We start from the raw sequence: 20592 nt of genomic DNA, 5'->3' as shown, positions 1-20592 counted from the left end.
ATCGTTTTCGTCCACATGTAGACACGGGTCTATATATATATATATATATATATATATATGCTCACAGCTGGTAATTTTTTCATCCACTTTTCTTTCTTCTTATTTACATTGCATTGGTTCTAATAACTTCCCCTGTACATTCCTTGGCATTACTGTCTGTTATATCTCATTAATATTGTGTTAAAACACGGAAATACGAGCCCTTAGGTATACACTTCTCTCCCTTATTTCATTGAACGAGGGTCTCGTACTGGCAGACTTGGTGTGTTTAGGTTGTATAAGAGGGACAATTAATCAGCTGCCCGCTCATAATAAGTTCACGCGCTACGTGACGCCAAACATGTGAATAAGAGTGTTTTCACACTCGTTGTTTGGCTTATAGATGGCGCTGACTGTCACTTCTACTTCTAAATTCACATATAAACCCAAAAAAGTGGATGGAGGGACGGCCGCTGTGATAGCTCAGTGGTTAGAGCATCGAACGCGTTATTCGAAAGTCGTAGGTTCGATTCCTGCTCACAGCTGGTAATTTTTTCATCCACTTTTCTTTCTTCTTATTTACATTGCATTGGTTCTAATAACTTCCCCTGTACATTCCTTGGCATTACTGTCTGTTATATCTCATAAATATTGTGTTAAAACACGGAAATACGAGCCCTTAGGTATACACTTCTCTCCCTTATTTTATATATATATATATATATATATTAAAAATATGCAAAGAATCAGCTTCACTGCGCTGCACCAGAGAAAGTGCCTGCCTTAACGTATCTCTCCTATTTTTGATGCCGTAAATGTCTTTAGAAATATAATAAAAGAGAATGGAGAGCAAGCTTGTGAAAATAAACCTTGAATGTACAGAAGGGTTTGATAACATCTAACAGTACCCTTTACCGATACATCAAGACGCAGTTGTCCGAATCCAATAATTTTGTGAAACTGCTACGAGTGGTCACTGCTACACTCACAAAAGAACTCAAACTCCCTCTTATTTAAAAAAACTTCAGCAATCAAACACTTTTTTTTTATTGCGATATGAATTATACGAACAGTTTCAGCTAGTTTTTTGTAGTCGCCGCCGCCACCATCCTTCACGTATATGTATATGTATGTATATATACGGGCAAGGATATGCTAGCCTCGTCGTTCTGTGGAGCGAACATCGCCTTTCCGGCCACGGTCATCTATCTGTATGCTCTTATCTCGTGAGCGAACAAGGTCGGTGGCACTTATAGACGGCGCGCTATCGCGGCAACGATTAGTGCACGCCTTGCTGCTAGGGGCTGCGCTCTTAACACAAAAAAATGGCGCTGAGAGTGTACCCGGAGCGGCCGTGTTCTCTTACACCAGCAATTGTAGAGTTACGTGAGTCCAGATTTGAATGAGTTGACTGCCAGCGTCACTTCATATAACATTGCAATTTGTCACTATCACATTCATTGCGTCACCTTTTCGGTGAAACTGATTTTATGCAATCATCCCTGCCATACTCGCGAACTGCACTTGACAACATATGCACGAGTACACATAGCCACCCGGAAAGCTTCTTGAGGCGCGGCTAGGTACCCAGCAGCTATGCACATTTTGCTGATTCTGTACCGTTTGTTATGTTATTCGCATTCATCTATACCTGAGATTATGTTTCGAGCGTGATTTGTACATGAAAAACGCGGGGCACGTTTCAATCTGCATGTCATTCTTCGCGTGATCTTCCAATTTGTTGCTATCATGTTCACTGCTTCCCTATAACTTTTTCAATGAAGCTGTTCCTGGCATGTACACAGAGCTTGTCCACAGAGGAGAACAGCATTTTCCGATTCTGGCTACTAAATCGAGTCATTTTTTCACTAAAATGCTACTGTGAGTGCACTTTCTAAATTTTTATGGTGTCATCGGTTGAAGCCAGAAAGAACACAGCAAAACAAAGCAGGGTAGATGAACTATAGTGTCTTCCATTGTATAACTGATCACGTAGCAAAAAAAAATATTTGACACAGGACAACGAAAGGGACGAAAGGGGAGCTATTTTTTGTGATACGTGTTCATTCATGGGTTACCAACACGCCAAACTTTATACTCTTGCCCCCAAAAGGTTTGCTAGAAAGTTATCTGTGGCAAAAACCTTGGAACATGAAGACAGAAAAAGAAGCGTCTTCATGTTCCAAGCTTTGTGCCACAAATAACATGTTTAGCGAACTCACGCACCAACTGAAGTGTCAAGCTCGTCAGAGTGATCGACACAAGCTCGTTCCATTGTGACCAAGAAAATAAGCCCTCTTTAATGTTTCGATGTGAAATATATTCAGTTCGAATCATCACATGACTCCCATGATAACTGAATGATGGAAACGAAGATTTGTTTCAGGAACAGGTGGCCACGAAATACAGCAGGATGACATCACATCTCCCCCATTTTATAAGCATCGTGGGCCTGCCAATAAAGCAAAACATTTCACAAATTAGTCATCGATACCGAGTCTTTTCGCAGCTCGTATGGCGCGTCCATATCGCGTACTTCTTTGCTTTGGACTTTTTGTTCGATGGCCCTTGGATGTCGGGCAACTTGGTAGCTACGATGTCTTTGTTCGTCACGTTCGTTGGCTCGCTGTCTTGCGGATGCTCCTTGTCTTCACGGGGCTTGTTTCTCCTTCATGCGGAAGATGAAACAGATGCCGCCTGTTTCTGTGTATGGTTTTTCTTTAAATTTGGACCCAGTATGATCTCAGTGTTTTGGAAGGACACAGAACCGTCCCCTCGGCCCCTCTGTCTTTCAGCCATACTTGAGTGCCTGCGAATTGAAGGGGGTACGTCCTATGTACGGCTGACGCAGAAGCCTAGCTAATATTTCAGCCACACAGAGTTGTACCGTGCATGATTAACGTCCCCTATGCGTAGCTAGTCTCATTGCAGCTACACAGGTTCGGGCAAACAAGGCAAGAAGTTAGGTCAACTACAACACTTTATTGCTAGGCATTAGCAATAGCACGCAAATGTCACGAGGAGATAGTACAGAAAACAAGGATAGACGCTTACTCTTTGATCGTTGGCGTCCTCGGCTCCCAGGGGGGGGGGGGGGGGGTTGCGGGTTTGACCTCTTTCTTCCAAGGCCGATGTCAGAGACGGCGTGCGGCCGTCCGCACGCCAGTTTTGTCCACTCACCCGGTTTCCCTCTGCCTGATGAGAATAATAGCTTTTCTCGCTGAGGGCGGGAAACCTGTTCCCCGCGCCGGGAAAAAAGGGGAATCGCGAGCGCCGGCCGTACGGGTATTCCTGCAACTAGGCTTTCGCGCTGCCGTAAAAAAACAAAAAGAGAGGCTGGGCGCATGTGCTCCGCACCAGGATAGACAGGGAACAGGACTCACAGCATGACGTTTGTCAAAATACATCTTTTGTTTTTGTCTGCACTTTTAGTCTTGCTCTTTCAAAGAAGCCTTTACTATTTCTGGCTTTAGTGCAGACGGCATTCATAGTACTTTAGAGCGTAAACAGTGGCTCATTAGCAGTTGCTGTGGACTGTTACTAGTTGGGCTTGGTGTGTTTCTATATGAAAGTAGCTAACGTGGTTGCTTGGGCGAGTTGGTACGACATGATTCACATGAATCACATGAATCATGTCGATGTGAATCGTGTTTCTATAGTTCAGCAAGGCGATGCAGGAGTCCTCTGCCTTCTTGAAAAGTTTTAAGAGTCCATTCCCGTTAGCTTGTGGGTAATGAGGACTAGTGACATGCCTAAAGCCGTAGTTTTTTGCAAAATCAGCAATGGTGAATGAGATGAATTGTGGTCCGTTGTCCAATATTACCATTTGGGGTATCCCATGCCTGGCGAAGGAGCTTTTCAGATGTTGGATAACTGCCTTCGACAATGTTCCTCGATCCGGCACAGCCAGTTCAGGGTACCTGGAGAGATATTCAACAACAACAAGATAAATATCTCCTTACATCTCAAGTAAATCAATCCCAATTTTCTGCAAGGCAGCTCAGTTGGTTTCGATGGAATCATTGGTTCGGAAAATTGGATATGCTCTGTCGCACATGCTTTGCAGTTGGCCATGGTTTGTGCAATGTCTTCGCTGATTTCTGGCCACCATAGAGATTCTTTCGCGCTCACGTGGCAGCGTGTAATTCGTGGTGTCCCTCGTGAACCCTCCGAAGCATTTCTTTCCGCAGCGCTCGTGGAATCACCAGCTTTGAGTCTTTCAAAAGCAACTGTTTGCATACCGTGATGATTCCGTGATGCGCCCAGAATGGCTAGAGAAGCTGTGGTGTGTGGTGCTTAGCGGGCTAACCTTGCATACAAGCTTCTAGCAACGACACACATTCGGGGTCATTTGCATGCTCTGAGCGTATGCGTTCGAGCATGTCGTCAGAGAACGCATACTGAATGACTCCGTCCACGTGAGCCAAAACATCTGCTTCAGACAACTTTCCGACAGAAAGCACCATGTTCATCACTCTCGCCCTAGAAAGTGCGTCTGCCGTAGCAATGCTTTTCCCTGGGACATGTGTAAGCGTGAACGAGTGTCGCATAAGACGCATCCTGAACTATTGAATTCTTGATGGTAAAGAATCAAGAGAATTTCGACCCAATAGCAGGAGGAGAGGCTTGTGGTCCGTCTGAAATAGGAACGTGAGGCCTCTTAGGAATCCGTCGAAGCGTCCTGCATCCCAAGTTAAAGCTAACGCTTTTTTTTTCGATTGGTGAATACCTCGACTCTGTTTTTGTGAGCGATCTCGAGGCGTATACTACTGTACGTCTCTCACCAGATGGCGAATCCTGGAGGAGTACTGCGCCAATCCCTAGTGAAGACGCGTCCGCCGATACAATTGTCAAGTACGAAGGGCTGTACCTCGCCAGGCATCTGTCTGAGCTGAGAGTGATATTGATCTTCTCAAAAGCTGCCTCTTGTTGAGGTCCCCAAGACCAGTCGCTGTCTTTCTTGAGGAGGCTGCGTAAAAGAGCAGACATTGAAGCTGCATCAGGTTAAAAACCTTGCGAGGTGGTTCACCATGCCGAACAAGGATCGAACCTCAGTGACATTTTGCGGTCTGGGCAAATGCTTGATTGTTGTTACTTTTCCGGGTTCTGGATGCACACCGTTGGCATCAAAGATCATTCCCAAGAATGCGACCTGTTCAGCTGAAAAACAACACTTTTCCGTGTTGAGAGTTGCGCCTGCTTGTTGAAGTCGTTCTAGGATGCTACAAAGCCGCTTGTCGTGTTCCATTTGGTTCTTGTTGTACACCAGGATGTCATTTATGTAGTTCAGTACGCCGCCTAGACCTTCTAGGACTTGTGAGTCCTAACAAGGGCGTGCGCAAGTTCTGCACGACGTAAATGGTTTGTTGTCAACAGTTGTCTTTCCAAAATATTTTAGCGTCAAAATTTTAGATCGTACAGATGCTAGTATTGTTCAGTCCTTTAAGATAGGCTGCGCTTTCCAGAGAAGGCAGAAGAAAAGAACAATTTTCACCGACGACTGTCACCTCAGCTACTGTATGTACATTCGTGCGAAGCGTCTGGTTGTTTATTTTTACCGTGGCGAAATGCTCAGATTGTGTGTTCGCACATTCCTCGACCGTGCCAATAAACTTGCCATCAGCTTCGGCGATGCCATCGAGATTTGTGTCCGTTTGCTTCTTTTTACGGCATGCCTTTTCATAATGGCTCAACTTCTGGCAAAATCTGAACCTTTCTTTTTGCACTAGACACTTGTTTCTCAGGTGAAATGGTCCGGCACAATAGGTGCAGTTATTTTGATCATAAGCGGGCTTCTGACAGCAAGTAAATATGCTCTTAATTTGCAGTTTTCTTTGGCTTTGCTGTGGCGATGCAAGTTTCTGGGACTGTGCCCTCGTGCTCTTTTAGCTCTGCTTGCTGTTGCTTTACGATTTCGCTCGTATGCACTCTTGCCAAAGCTGAGGCCACCGTTGTCTTGGAGTCCATTTGAAGTTCTTCCGAAAAAACCTGGTCCCGTAGTCCGACTACAAAGCGGTCTCTTATTAGGCGATCCTTCATGTCTTCGAACTCGCATCTGTCTGCTAACTTGCTAAGCTCGGTTGCGAACTGGTTTAAAGTTTCTCCCAGTTAATGGCGGTATGGATTAAAGCGAGCACTTTTGTAGACTATGTTCTTGGTATGGACAAAGTAGTCGTTAAACTTACACTTTACGAGCTTGAAGAAAAACATTTCTTTGTCTTTTACGTTTAGCGACTGAAGAATCTCTCTCGATTTCTTGCCCATAGTATAGAGAAAAGTCCTTACTTGAACTTAGTCTGTTTTCTCATGTATCCTGGACGTGAATCTGTAGTCGTCAAATCCGTCCATCCAGGAGGGCCAGCCCACTGCGTTCTGGAAGCTGAAGGGCTTGGGTGGCTTGATTCCCGCCATGATGAAGCACTGTTATCGATACGGCTTGCTCTCGTAGACGAACCTGCTGGGCGTTCGCTTGTTGACGGGGCCTTTGAAGCGCTACTTGGGAACCACTGTCAAGCTCGTCAGAGTGATCGAGAGACGCTCAAGCCATCGTGAACAAGAAAATAAGCCCTCTTCAATATTTTGTCGTAAAATATATACAGTCCGAATGATTACATGACTGCCGTGATAACCGGATGATGGAAACAAAGATAGCGCGTGTCTCGGCACTTGTCGCAGGAACATTCAATCATGGAATGCAGCAGGATGACGTTACAGATGATATGTTATATGGATGTAATGTTTAGGACGGTACGAGCACTTCCACTACTGTGCAGCGGCGCAGGAAACAGACAGGGAGACGAGTTGAAACGTTTATATACAAAAGGAAGGCTATGAAAAGTCAGTGATGTGGACGCCGTCGGGACAACCACCACGGCACCTGAGGAAGAAGAGTCCCGCGGTCTCACGACTCTCGAGCAGCGGTGGCGTCGTCTAGGAGATGCCTCGACCAGCGCGACCTCCGACCTTGTTTCCAAGCTCTTGATCACCGCCCGGGCATAGCGGTTCCACGTGCAGGTACTGGCCAGCACAGCACCGTCTGTGCCGTGCTGGAATGCTGCTCGCCACAGCTGCGGTGCGGCAGCTCAGTCATTGGCGTTCCTCGCCTTGGCCAGGGTACAGCCAGGTACCCTCGGGTGCACAGCTCGTGAGCTCGCAGCCCACATCTGAGTCTGGCGCGTCGCTCGGTACGGCTCGGCACCGCTAGGCGATCCTCGATTCAGCCAGCAACTCCCCTGGCACCTAGATCCTTGGGCACCCTGGACCTTGCCCGGCTCCGTGGTACTCCGTGCACACGCTCGCGTCTCGCCCGGCAGCACGTCTCGCTTGTCCAAGCTCGGAATTGCATGCCTTGGCCCGAACACTGCGAGCGCCTCGTGCCACCCGTGCCACCGCGTTCTTCTTCTTTGTCACTCAGTGCTCGATGGTCTGCGTCGACGTTTTTGCGATATTTACACGTGACACTTTACCCCCCACTTTAGAAAGTTGTTCCTCTTGCACAACTTTTCTAAGCATGTGGATAGAGAATGTTCACAGCCTGAAAGGCGGAAAGTGAGCGCACGTTAACAGTTTTTTTTTTGACACGCATTCACAGGTTGGTTTACACGCAGTTCACGGAGTTCACAAAGTGTTCAGAAAGAAATAAAAGCTTACATGTGCGTAACGCTTCAAGTCTACACTCGGCTCATGTAGTCAACTCCAATGTTGTCACTTCCTTTGATATATTCCACAGTGAAGTCGTATTCCATAAGTGTCAGACTCCAATGCAGAATTCGGCTATTTGTGTGCTTGGCCAAGTTGATGTAGGCCAGCGGCTGGTGATCGCTCTGCAGTACAAACTGCTTGCCGAAGAGATAAATGTGGAATTTTTGGACAGCCCACACGAGCGCAAGCCCTTCTCGCTCTACGGTTGAGTACTGTGTCTCCCGTGGAAGGAGCTTCCTGCTTGCGTAGGCGACGGGATAGAGAACACCGTCATAGTTCTGCATGAGCATGGCTCCCACACTAGTAGAAGATGCATCTGTGCACAGAACAAATGTCTTCTCCAAGTCAGAAGACCTCAAGATTGGACCAGTAGACAGCAATTGTTGAAGCTCGTCAAATGCCTCCTGGTGACGTTGTTCCCATAGCACTTTGTTCGGAGCACGCTTCAGAGTGAGCTTTGTTAAGGAATGAGACATGTGGGAATAGTTGGGTACGAAGTCTCGGTAGTACCCCGCGAGACCGAGAAAGGAACGGACTTCTTTCTTTGTATGAGATCTTTTTGCAGCTTGTACCTTTCAAGCGTTTCAAGTTGCGGCCGTAAGGCCCCATGTCCCACGATGTGGCCCAAGACCTTCACCATCGTTGAACCAACTTCACTCTTGGATGGCTTGATTGTGAGATGTCCATGCCGTACTTGTCTGAAAAAACTTTTGAGCGTGGCAAGGTGCGTCTCCCATGTGTCTGTGGCTATAAGAACATCGAAGTAATGATGTACATGCGAAATGCCACCCACAACTTTTCTCATGAGTCTAGTGAACACTGCTGGCCTATTTTGATGCCTGAAGGCATAAAACAGAACTGGTAAAGGCCCGACATTGACATGAAGGCTCTCATGCGTTTCGAGTCTTTGTGCATTGGGACCTGCCAGTACCCCCTTGTAAAATCAAATTTAGAGAAATAGCGAGCCTTTCCTAAGTTTGCGAACATCATGTTCACTCGTGGAATAGGCTCATTATCCATTACGACGACTCTGTTCAACTGTGAGAAATCAATGCATAAGCACATGCTGCCGTCTTTCTTCTTTACTACGACGATTGGCGACTGGTAAGGTGAGTCTGACGGTTCGATAATTCCCTGCGCCAGCATCTGCTGTACTTCTTCCTCTACCGCCTGTTGAACAGCAAAGGGTATCGGGTATTGGCGTACGTTCACCGACACAGTAGATGTTGTCGTGACCTTGCACTCTACCAAGTTAGTCTTTCCCGGAACGTCTCAGAAGATATCTTGGTAGTCTAATAGAATCTTCTTGATCTCTGCCTTCTGGTTCACGTCCAAGTTGTCAGAGACCTTAACGTCATGATAGGTCTCATTCTGGTGAAGCGCGAGGAACGGTAGTTCCGGTTCTTCTTCCGGTTGTTCCATTTGTACCGTGACAGCCACGCGGTCCACCGTGTCTGTCAAAGGTGGTCTCTCCTCGTACTTCTTAAGGAGGTTGATGTGGAACAAACTGGTTCGGGTTCCTAGATCAATGACATAGTCCACGTCGCTCCGCTTCTCTAGTACAATGAAGGGGCCTTTCCAAGTGAGAATCAGCTTGTTGGTGTCGGAAGGTAGTAGTAGTAATACCTTGTCTCTGACGCAGAACTGACGAGGCTTCGCTATGCGATCGTAGTATTTCTTTTGTGACAGCTTGGCTTTCTGCAGCTCTTCGTGCGCAATTTGACATGTCTCATACAAACGATCGCGAAGCTCTATTACGTAGCCGTACGTAGTCTTCATTTGGGGATCCAAAGTTTTTCGCTTAGGGATCCAAGGTTTTTCGCGTCCATAACTCCTTCAGTATAGACATTGGGCCTCTAATGTATCGACCATACAGGAGGACAAACGGCGAAAAGCCGATGCTCGACTGAGGCACCTCTCTGTATGCAAATAATAACGGTGCCAAGTATCTGTCCCAGTTCTTTGGACTTTCGTGGCACATGCGCCGTATCATTTGCTTTAATGTACCAATGAAGCGCTCCACAAGACCATTTGCCATTGGGTGGTATGGGGTAGTTGGCAACTGTCGGAAAGACAGTAGTCTGCTCACTTCCTGCATTAAGCGTGATGTGAATGACCTTCAGCGGTCGCTCACGCTTTCTCGTGGTATTCCAACGCGCGCGAACATTTCCACCAACGCTTCTGCTATCGTCTCCGTTTCTATGCTTGGTAATGCAACAGCGTCAGGATATCGCGTTGCGCAGTCGACCACTGTTAAAATGAAACGGTTTCCTTTGGCCGATGTCGGTGATAGTGGACCGATTATGTCAATCGCTACACGTTGGAAGGGCACGTCAATCACCGGCATTTTTCCGAGGGGGACACATCCGACTAAGTGCTTTGGCACAGTGCTTTGGCAGATGTCACAAGAGCGCACAAATCGTATCACCTCAGCCTGCACGCCCGGCCAATAAAATTCTTCTAGAATCCTATCATTTGTTCGTTTAATACCTTGGTGACCTGCCATAACTCCCTTATGCGCCATCCTAAGGACAAACTGGCGGAGACTTTGCGGAACAACCAGTTGGTCAACTTCCTTCCTCGTTAGTGATCTGTAGTGTCGATGAAGGATTCCCTTAAGCAAAACATACTCTATGTTTGCTGATCGCTTCGCTATCGTCTTCCCGATTACCGAAAAACAGCTCTCCAAGGGGCGATCTTCTCTCTGCAACTTTTCAAGAACTTGTGGGGTCACATCTAGTTCATTAGATGCCGCCACAGGTAACTTCATGTCCCTAGTCCTTCTTGTTGTCGCTGCACTCGAAGTCGGTAGGTCCGGTGACACGCTTAGATATGGAGCAGGCTCCCCTGCTGGTGCGGACTCCTTATGCAGTCTTGCGACACCCGACAGGTGATGTGCCATGATAAAACCAGAAAGGAAGATTACCCCATCGATGTTGCCGAGAACGACGTCATAGAGTGGCTTTTCCATGCAGAGTGCCAGTGTCGGTCCTCGGAAGAACGGAGAGTTGATGTATACCTTTGCCTCGGGAAGCTGCCTCGACGAACCGCCGAGAAGATGTACAGTACGTGTAATACCGGTGAAATTCTTTTCTGGTACCAGAGAATGCTTGACCACCACGGTATTGCATCCCGAGTCCCTTAGCACCATCACAGGCTGACCCTCTAGATATCCGGTTACCGTTGGCATCTCTTGTCTTAGCAGACCAAGACAAATATCTCTTTTTTCCGATGGTTCATTTTCCTCTGTGGATGAAGGGTACAATCCAAGTTCTCCTTGTTTCGAGCAAAAGGTGCACGGTCATAGTCGGCAACAGCACTTGACGCCTCCTTGTTGCGGCTCTTTACATTTGGGCACTCGTCCGCTTGATGGCAGTGTTTCCTGCACTTTCAGCAAGACGAGGGCTTCGGGCCTTTTGACCGCGTCCAACAGTCTGCAGCGCAATGACCTTGCTTGCCACATAAAAAGCATTGCCCTTTTGCTTTTCCGGCCTCTTTATCGCGACTCTTGCTCGCCACTTCTGCTTTTTCGCTAGGTCTTTCCTGTTTCCCTTTCGCGATATTCGTCAGGCCTTGTGCTTCCAACTAATGGTCAGCCGTTTCGGCTAGCTGATTGAGCATTCGGCATCCTCGCTCTTTCAAGAAGATGGCGAGTTTTTCATCGCATCTTAGCAAAAACTGTTCGGACACAATGCTATATCTCAATGCGTCATACGTTTTTTCTGTTTTCGCCATCTGCTGCCAATGATCGAAGCAGCCGAGCAGCCGACCAGCAAATTGTCGCCCTGTCTCGGAATTCTCCAGCTTAACTTCGCGAAACTTTTGTCGATATCCCTCTTCAGTGTACCGAAATCTTAGCAACAAGGTTTGCTTCAGCTTTTCGTAGTGCGTAGCATCCTCCGCAGCCATACGTCCTACAATACTCAAGGCTTCACCTGAGAGGCATAAGCTTAATGAGAGCGCCCACCTGTCGCCTGGCCATCCCTGACTCAAGGCTACCCGCTCGAAGCGCTGAATGTACACGTCGAGTTCGTCGCGGCCCTCATTGTAGGAAGAAATAAGCTTGTGGGAGTTCCTGAACGCTTCGCTGTTGGCTTCCACGCTCTCTCCACCGGTTCCGACCGTCCCAGCCGTGCGCTCCTCAAGACGACACTTAACCTCCAGCAGACTTTGTTCTGCCACCAGACGAGCAATCTCCTGTTCGTGTGCTATTCGCGACACGTCCCTATCCTCAGCTCGTCTGTCACGTTCTTTTTTCTGCTGCTCTTCAATCCACTCCTTCAGTTCGTTACCCGACAAGCCAAGTTCCTTGCCAATCGGAATATAATTTTCCCAATCCATTTCCGCCCACGGCACAAAAGAGAAGTGCAGCTCTGAAAGTTGGAGCTAGAGCTTTGTCCTACGTCGCGGACACCAGAAAATTGTGATTTTTAGGACGGTTCGAGCACTTCCACTACTGTGCAGCGGCGCAGAAAACAGACAGGGAGACGAGTTGAAATGTTTATATACAAAAGGAAGGCTATAAAAAGTCAGTGATGTGGACGCCGTCGGGACGACCACCACGGCACCTGAGGAAGAAGAGTCCCGCGGCCTCACGACTCTCGAGCAGCGGTGGCGTCGTCTAGGAGATGCCTCGACCAGCGCGACCTCGGACCTTGTTTCCAAGCTCTTGATCACCGCCCGAGCGTAGCGGTTCCACGTGCGGGTACTGGCCAGCACAGCACCGTCTGTGCCGTGCTAGAATGCTGCTCGCCACAGTTGCGGTACGGCAGCTCAGTCACCGGTGTTCCTCGCCTTGGCCAGGGTACAGCCAGGTACCCTCGGGTGCACAGCTCGTGAGCTTGCGGCCCACGTCCGAGTATGGCGCGTCGCTCGGTGCCGCTCGGCACCGCTTGGCGATCCTCGGTCCAGCCAGCAACTCCCCTGGCACCTGGATCCTCGGCCACCCTGGACCTCGCCCGGCTCCGTGGTCCTCCGTGCACACACCCGCGTCTCGTCCGGCAGAACATCTCGCTCGTCCGAGCTCGGAATTGCACGCCTTGGCCCGAACACTGCGAGCGCGCCTCGTGCTACCCGTGCCACCGCGCTCTTCTTCTTTGTCCCTCAGTGCTCGGTGGTCAGCTTCGACGTTTTTGCGATATTAACACGTGACAGTGGGGTTTAACATCTCAAAACCACTACGTGATTCTGAGAAACAGATAATAGAGGGACTTTGGAAATTTTGGCGGCTTGGGGTTCCTTAACGTGCACCCAAATCTGAGCACACGAGCTTACAGCATTTAGCCTCCATCGAAAATGCAGCCGTCGCAGCCCAGATTCAATTTCCCGACCTGCCAGTCAGCAGCCGAGTACCTTAGTCAGCAGACCTCCGCGGAGGGGCTTTATGGACTAACTCGCCCAGGAAGGCCCCAAAGGGTTGTTTCAGAGTGGACACGGGTTAGCTATAGGGTTAACTGTTAGCGATCGGATCAGCTGTAGTGACATAAATGTTAAGTGAAGGAAAAAACAATGCACAAGAGACAGGTCGTTTACCCTAATGTGTTTACATTTATATATTAATTAATATTTGACAACTATAAATAATGACCCATCCCTGGATTTGCTGGTTTCGTTAAGTTTTGTCTAAAAGACAGAATCAGCCCTTGATGCCTTTATCTTTCTTTGCTCATTCATAGCACGAGTTTCATCAAAGCATCAAGCAGATTGGATGTTGTCTGGTAGTACCCAATAGCTTCAGTGGCCAGCTTGGGAAAAGTTCATATACTATGTGACTCCACCTGGCGAAAAAAAAAAGCTGTTCCCCACTCACTCACATGGCTATAAGCTTTTGTTTACGTGCGCAGATGTACCTAAATAGATGGTAGGGCAACCACCACTATAGCTCAAGTGCTATAAAATTAAGTGCCTTGTCCAAAGGTAAATAAAAGCCACAGCTTTGCCACAAAGACGAAGCAATGAAAGTAATAGTAACAAACATGCCCCACGTTTCTCACGCACAAATGATGCACGAAACTTACTCATAGGTACAGATGAACGCAAATAAGCATCTCAGTTGTTACTTCGCTATGTCTTAAAAGCGCCCCCTTTTCACATATAGACTGTGCAGCGAGAGCAGTGACCTTTGTGCGCATGATAACTGCAACAGAATCGTTCCGGTGAAAGCCCACGGTTTTGACCAAGCTGGCCAGTGGGCTAGGTCGCGGCAGCACCAGCACGATGTTTACCCGTTACTTGCTATTTCTGCAGTTCTTCGCCGGCCTCTGGAATGCATGCTCGATCCCTGGAGCGCATGGTTCTGTCCAGTCATTTCTGGCTAGGCACGTGGACATCATTGGCTGTCTATCATGATATGGCCATATTTCTTCATCATGGGACGACGCCTGCGCATCAGCCTTCGAACTACCGCAAGTCAGTGTTCACGGCTACTCGTTACTTGACCAACCATACATCGACAACTGCGTGACTGTGACGTCAGCCACCGGAAGAAGTATTAATGCCCTGCCCGTGGATCGTCTATTCAGTGGGCTAGGTCACAGCAGCACCAGCTCGATGTTTACCTGTCCCTTGCTATTTCTGCAGGTATCTTACCTTTCCAATGCTGAATGCATTCATTCCGATGACCGCTTTCCACTGCTGCTAGGTAGCATTGTGTTTTTCTGCTTACACGCGCTATACTGCAAAAGTCGTCTCGTTCTGAGTGGAGATGTGGAACTCAATCCGGGGCCTCCAAATAAATTGGTGAATACTAGTAAAACCAATTCTTCTAGTAATAAGTCGACAATCCCTAATGCAGTTGGCTCCAACGCTCTCAACGAGAGTACTCATCATGCACACTCCAATTCCGCACTTGCTGATGATAATCTTCCATCTGTCTCTGAAATGTTTTAGATACTTTTGGAAAGGAAAACTAAGCTAGCTCATGATATTACTGACATCAAGTCATTTAAACAAATGGGCACCTGTCGTTTTAATGCTTCGGAATCACGCATTGGTGCTTTGAAAGGTTTTCTTGACCCTAATGAACACAGTGATGCTAGTGCTTTACGCACTCAAATTGATTGCTTAACTTCTAAAATCAATAAACTGGTCTTAAAAATGAGGACCTTGAAAATCGTTTGAGGAGAAATAATCTGATCACACATGGAATTTTTTAAGACCCCAACGAAAACGCTAGCACACTGTTAGCGTAACTTCTGTGTTTAACAATACTTTGACAATTACCTGTCCCCAAATCGAACGTGCTCATAGGCTTCGAAAAGTAGATACTGGCTATATACGACCTGTCATTCTGAAACTTACTTCTTCGAGGAAGAAAGCTGTTGTTCTCAAAAATGCATTTAAACTTAAAGGCTCAACGTGTTCATTTCAGAAGACTTTTCTACACGTATTAGATACATACAGAAAAAAATTTGGGAGGCTTCACTACTTTTCCACAACGGCGGCTCAGTGGTGAAGTTAAGATACGATCATGCATTTAGTGACAACGTAAGTTACAATTGGGAAGACACCTCAAACTCATTAGCGAATGTCTCAGGTCGAGCACATGGCTCTCGTCTTCTTATCCCCGCATCTTTGAATCCCACCTGATCCCCTACATGACCTCATTACAGCCGACATGAGGACTTGGTAGCCCTGAACATCAATGCTCGTAGAATTGCTAAAAACCTCCAGATCTATTGTCTCTTGTCGCAACTCACAAGTCCGTATACTATTGCTGTATTTTTTGTAATTGCCCCATCCATGTAGCCATAGGAGGTCCCTCTGTCAGTTTCTCTGAAACTTTGGGACCTCGTGCTGTAATAACGCTAACCATGTAACTCAACTGAACTATTTAATAAACTTGAATTGACTTGACTTGACTAACTGATTCCCCTCATATCATTGGCATCAAAGAGTCATGGCTTCATTGTAACATTTATGATTCTGAGTTTACTCTGCCCAGTTTTATTGACGTACGTAAGCACAGGAAACATGTCATTGGTGGCGGTGTTGCACTACTTATCCGCTCAGATATCTGGTTCTCAACGCTACCCTCGCTTCCTGAAACTGAATCCCTCTGGTGTAAGGTCCACCTAAATAATCAGTGTACTGTAGTTAGCATTGTATATTGCCCACCCGGATCATCCCTTGAAGTTTTTCATGTGCTTACCAATTTCATGTGCAATATAAATATTGCTTTGTCAATATTGAACTGTATGGGTGATTTAAATGCTCCTGACATTCATAGGCCTTCTCTGACTGTGATGAGTCGTGATGCTGCAATATGTCATGAATTAATTAATATTTCTCTAACTTTTGGTCTTACTGAAGTCGTCTCATGTCCAACCAGGCTCAATTCTATCTTAGACTTAGCTTTCTTAAATACAGATTCAGCTAACAGCAACTTCTCTTGTGAGATAGCTGAAGGATTATGGGACCATAAAGCTGTCTTGTTAAAACACACTTTACTATACCACGTACAAATCGCCTAACACCTTCACCAGCTTCCCTGATTTCAATCGTGCTGATGACACTTCCATAACTGATATTTTAGCTGCTCAGATTGATACGTTTTGTGCGCTTTCTGACAGTCAAAATAAAAACTAATAAAGCCGGCTGCTCAATATATAGATGGATGGACGCTATGAGCGTCCCCTTTATAACGGGGCGGTGACATGTGTGCCACCAGGCTTGCAAAAAAAAAGAGAAAAAACTCTCTTTTTATGTTGGCCTAATTCACTTCCTACTTCAATTAAATCGATCTTATTATAACAAAAAAAAGGTAAGTTTATGTTCCATCTCTGCTTTTTCAGGCAGAATGACCTCACTTTCCCATTATTTCTGTTCTTCATCTACTTTTCTGCCACAAATACTTTAACCGTCTCTTACTTGCTTCTATCACGGACATGTTCAGCTTTCCATGTTTATCCCTAAAACCCAAAGCCTCATGTTGCGTTGTACCCACACATATACCTGGGTGGTTATTACTGCATTCGATCAGAACATGTTCCTTTGTTTTCTTTAGCTGCTCCACAGCATGTACATTGTTCCTCTTCTTTACTGAATCTCACTCTATGACTACATGTTCTAAGGCAACTCGATCTCGCTTCGAACAGTAAAGCGCTTCCCCTTGAATTATTACAAAACCTCTCCCGCCTTATTTCATTCTTGTCCTTTCGATTGTTACTGAGAGCTAGCTTTTTTCCATCGCTGTTGACCTCAAAGCTACACTAGCGACACCTCTCAAAAAGGATATGAGTTGGTGCTGCCTCCAGAGCGGCCTTTTACAGCTGACCTAACCTAAAAACGTTGACTGAAGCACCCGGTGAAACATCGAAAGCACCTCTCTGAACCAAACAAAGAGGTCACCAAGGTAACCCTCACTTTAAAGGCCACACACATGATAAAGCAAAAGATCTCAGTTTCTTTCTCCTGTGCTATGCATTTTTCGATCAGCGCGGATATGGAGGCGAGAATAAGAAAAGAAGGAATGTGACCTAAAGGTCAGTGTGGGGTAAGGAAACACCCACTCACCTTGAGACACCTGCCCGTGTTTTCGAGAGCAGTCACCTGCTTCTCAGCTTCAATTTCTCTCTCGACGAATTCCGTTTGAGAGGTCTCTAGAGCACTCTGCGAATTAATGGACGTACACATACCACCCACAGTTGGCAAACACCAGGAGATAAGGGAGAAGGTGCAGCAAGACTGAGAGACAAGCACAGTGCAATGTAATGCAAGCCAACCCAACACTATGAGAAAAGCAACCCACCTTGACATGCAATCACAAGGAAATATTGAATGTACCAGTGCGAACCAAGCAATTCGCTTCTATAGTTCTTTTGACAGCCAAAGAAAACGGTGCTGACTATGGGCAAGCTTATGGTCACGGTGCAATGCAAAGAAAGCACACGGACTCCTTGAGACAGCGAAAACAGCGTGTTCTGAACATCTCAACTGCCAGATCATCTTCTTCATTCTCAAGTATAGCCGAGGCGCACAACATGGTGTCCGCTAAATCCACCATCGTCGTTTTTGTCCACATGTAGACACGCATCACTTGCCTCCCTCCTAAAATGTATCGCCCCGATGTGAAGTCAGTAATGCAGTTTTTTTTTATGTGTCACGCAATTATTCGCGGATACAAGGCTTCATGCGCACTACGTGAACAAGTTCGGGATGGTGCTGGCGACGCCTCATACTATACAAACTGTCGGAAACATCTTCGTGACATCACTCAGTTGTAGCAGCACTAGGTATGATCCAAAGTATCTTTTTAAGAGCTTTTCGGAGAGTCCTCGTTTCCGTATGGGCGTCCAAACCCATACTGTGTCGCCAGTTTGGTAGAAGACTGTTCTGCGGTAAACATTGTAGCGGACGGCATCCCACTGTTGCTGCTGGAAGAACCATAAGCGTGAAAGTTGGCTAGCTTTTTCCGCAAGCGCCGTAGATGTATGGGTGTCCAGGTCGATGTCGTCACATTCATGCGGTAACATGGCATCTAACACAGTTCGTACTTCTCGTCCATGGACGAGACGGCTGAATGGGGTCATGCGGGTCGTATCTTGCTTAGCTGTGTTGTACGCATACGTTATTTAAGGCAAGATTTTATCCCAATTTTTGTGTTTAACATCTACGTACATCGAAAGCATGTCTTCAATGGTTTTGTTTAGACGCTCTGTCAATCCCTTCGTTTGTGGGTGGTAGGCGATGGTCTTACTATGTGTTGTTCCACTCAGCATCAGAACGTGAGCCAAAAGAGCTGCCATAAATATGATTCCCCTGTCTTTGATCATGACAGTTGGTGCACCATGCCTCGGTACAATATTCACGATGAAACATCTTGCCAACTCCACTGCTGTACCTCTCTGGATAGGCTTTGTTTTGACATAACGGGTCAGATAATCTGTTGCAACGATAACCCAGCGATTTCCTGCAGTAGAAGTAGGAAGTGTCACAACATGTCCATGTAAATCTGGTCGAATAAAGTTCCTGGGACCTGCACGAGTTGCAGGAAACCAGCTGATTTAGTCAGTGGTGACTTACGTCGCTGGCAGTCGAGACAAGTACGGACATGGTGCTTCACGGCTGTGGTTAGTCGTGGCCTTTGCTGTACTCTCATCAACATTATCATGTAACCTAATTGGTCACAAGACACTTCGTTGTGGCGTACTTTGAGTACTTAGGTGTGAAAGGCTGCTGGGATGACGAGCAAATAGGTGGATTCCGTAGACTAAAAGTTTATTTTGTGGAGTACTCCACCCCGCAAACAAAATGATTACAATACTCTTGCGAAAATGCTTGGCGCTTTCTGGAATCTACTGTCCAAGTAGTTAAATAGGCCAAGCAACTCAGGGTTGTCACTTGGCAACTCAGGGTTGTCACATTGTTGCTGCGCAATGGCCGTCAAGTTGAGGACACCGAAGAATGCCGTTTTCTTCTCCTCGGGTAGGGTTGCCGACTCACTGGGTGAACGGGGCAGACAGTCAGTGACCATATTGTCCCATTCCTTCCTCAAGTTTTCTTATCCCCCCGTTACGCTGTATGCGATTCTCAGCACAAACCGTGCCTACAGGGTTCAAGAAGCTTCAGGATTGCAGATCAATTCGTCGAGATTACGCCCACTTCTTAAGCATTTCAGATTGTTCTGGAATATACATCGCCGCTAGCAATAATGCTAAAATGTTCAATGGCGAGAGTATAAGTGACGACACACTTTGCCGCTTATCAGTTGATCGACGACCGACGCTGCATTCGCCACTATCAGTGAAAGTGTGCTACTTTAACAAGAGTTTTCGATTACCGGGCACAGGGTGGCCCAAATACAGTAAAACCTTGTTTTAACGAAGTGAGATATAACAAACTAATGGATATAATGAAGCAATTGTAATTCCCCTTGAAATCCCCATAGACGCCCATGTATTTAAAACCTCATTTTAACCCATTAAGAGTGAGTAAGCGCAAAACAGACAAGGACGTAGAAGAGACAGACACATACAGAGCGCTACTTTCAACTGATTATCAGTTGAATCAGTTGAAAGTAGCGCTCTGTATGTGTCTGTCTCTTCTACGTCCTTGTCTGTTTTGCGCTTACTCACTCTTAATGGATTCAAACCAACTAGCCCACCAACGTGTTTTGGCTCATTTTAACGAAGCAAAAATTTCCCGACAATGGATATAACGAACTATTCTTCGTCCACAATGAGCATTTACTGATCATTTTGGTATAGGTCAATTCAGTATCTTACAGCGCATGACAGTTTAGGTCTCATGCCTCAGTAATTCAAAACTCTTGCCTCGTGTTCCCCACGAGTCGCTCTTTAACACACGTGTGGGAGCGAGTCTCTCTGCCTCCCTTTTCTTTGGGAACTAATGGACTCGCCTGCGCAGCAACTCGCGTGAGCATGCGCGTCAGCTGGTCTCCCCTCTTCTGTAGAACTCGACCAGCCCGCACATCTAACCTCCTTCTCCCCTTCAGCTTTGCGCTGACCGCCGGGGTCTCGCATGCCGTGGGGGCGGCGGAGGTTGTGGCTTTCTTCCTTGTTCGCTGTGAACCAGCAAAACCACCCCTATCAGTTTGTGCCGCCAGACACGAGATGGACAAAGGTAGCGGCAAACGTAAGCACAAAAATATAACAATCGAGAAGAAGTCGGCAATGTTGAAGGCTGTTGAGTCTGACATCAAGAAAAAAAAAGTAGCCGAAGATTTCGGAAATGTGGGTGCCACGGGTGACCAGGTCGCTCTCTTTGATGTTGCCGTTATGCCTGACTGCGACACTTTCTGCATGTATGTCGGTGCTGATGCTGATGAGGTGACAACCGAAGAGTTGTCAGATGCGGAAATTGTGCCTGCGGTGACGGGCGTGCATGACGACAGTGACCATTGTGTGGACACCCCGGAGCCTAATGCTGGCGAACCTGACGTACTCACACCTA

General features: G+C 46.9%; 1 protein-coding gene and 1 long non-coding RNA gene across 2 annotated transcripts in view; one reads left to right on the top strand and one right to left on the bottom strand.

Annotated features, from left to right (window-relative positions):
- The window catches only part of LOC119165910 (golgin subfamily A member 1), a 687968-nt gene that overhangs the window by 276005 nt on the left and 391371 nt on the right, over positions 1 to 20592 (bottom strand). The window contains exon 12 of the mRNA XM_075884494.1: positions 17194 to 17289. Coding sequence (XP_075740609.1) covers positions 17194 to 17289 — 96 coding nt within the window. The remainder of the gene's footprint in view (positions 1 to 17193; positions 17290 to 20592) is intronic.
- On the top strand, positions 1269 to 15539 carry LOC142786827 (uncharacterized). Its single transcript, XR_012889170.1, has 2 exons — positions 1269 to 1365; positions 13927 to 15539. It is a non-coding gene; the product is annotated as an uncharacterized LOC142786827 (long non-coding RNA).

This window comes from Rhipicephalus microplus, unplaced genomic scaffold (assembly GCF_043290135.1).
Source record: "Rhipicephalus microplus isolate Deutch F79 unplaced genomic scaffold, USDA_Rmic scaffold_34, whole genome shotgun sequence".
Taxonomy (NCBI): Eukaryota; Metazoa; Arthropoda; class Arachnida; order Ixodida; family Ixodidae; genus Rhipicephalus; species Rhipicephalus microplus.
This window is presented reverse-complemented; position numbering and strand designations above follow the sequence as displayed.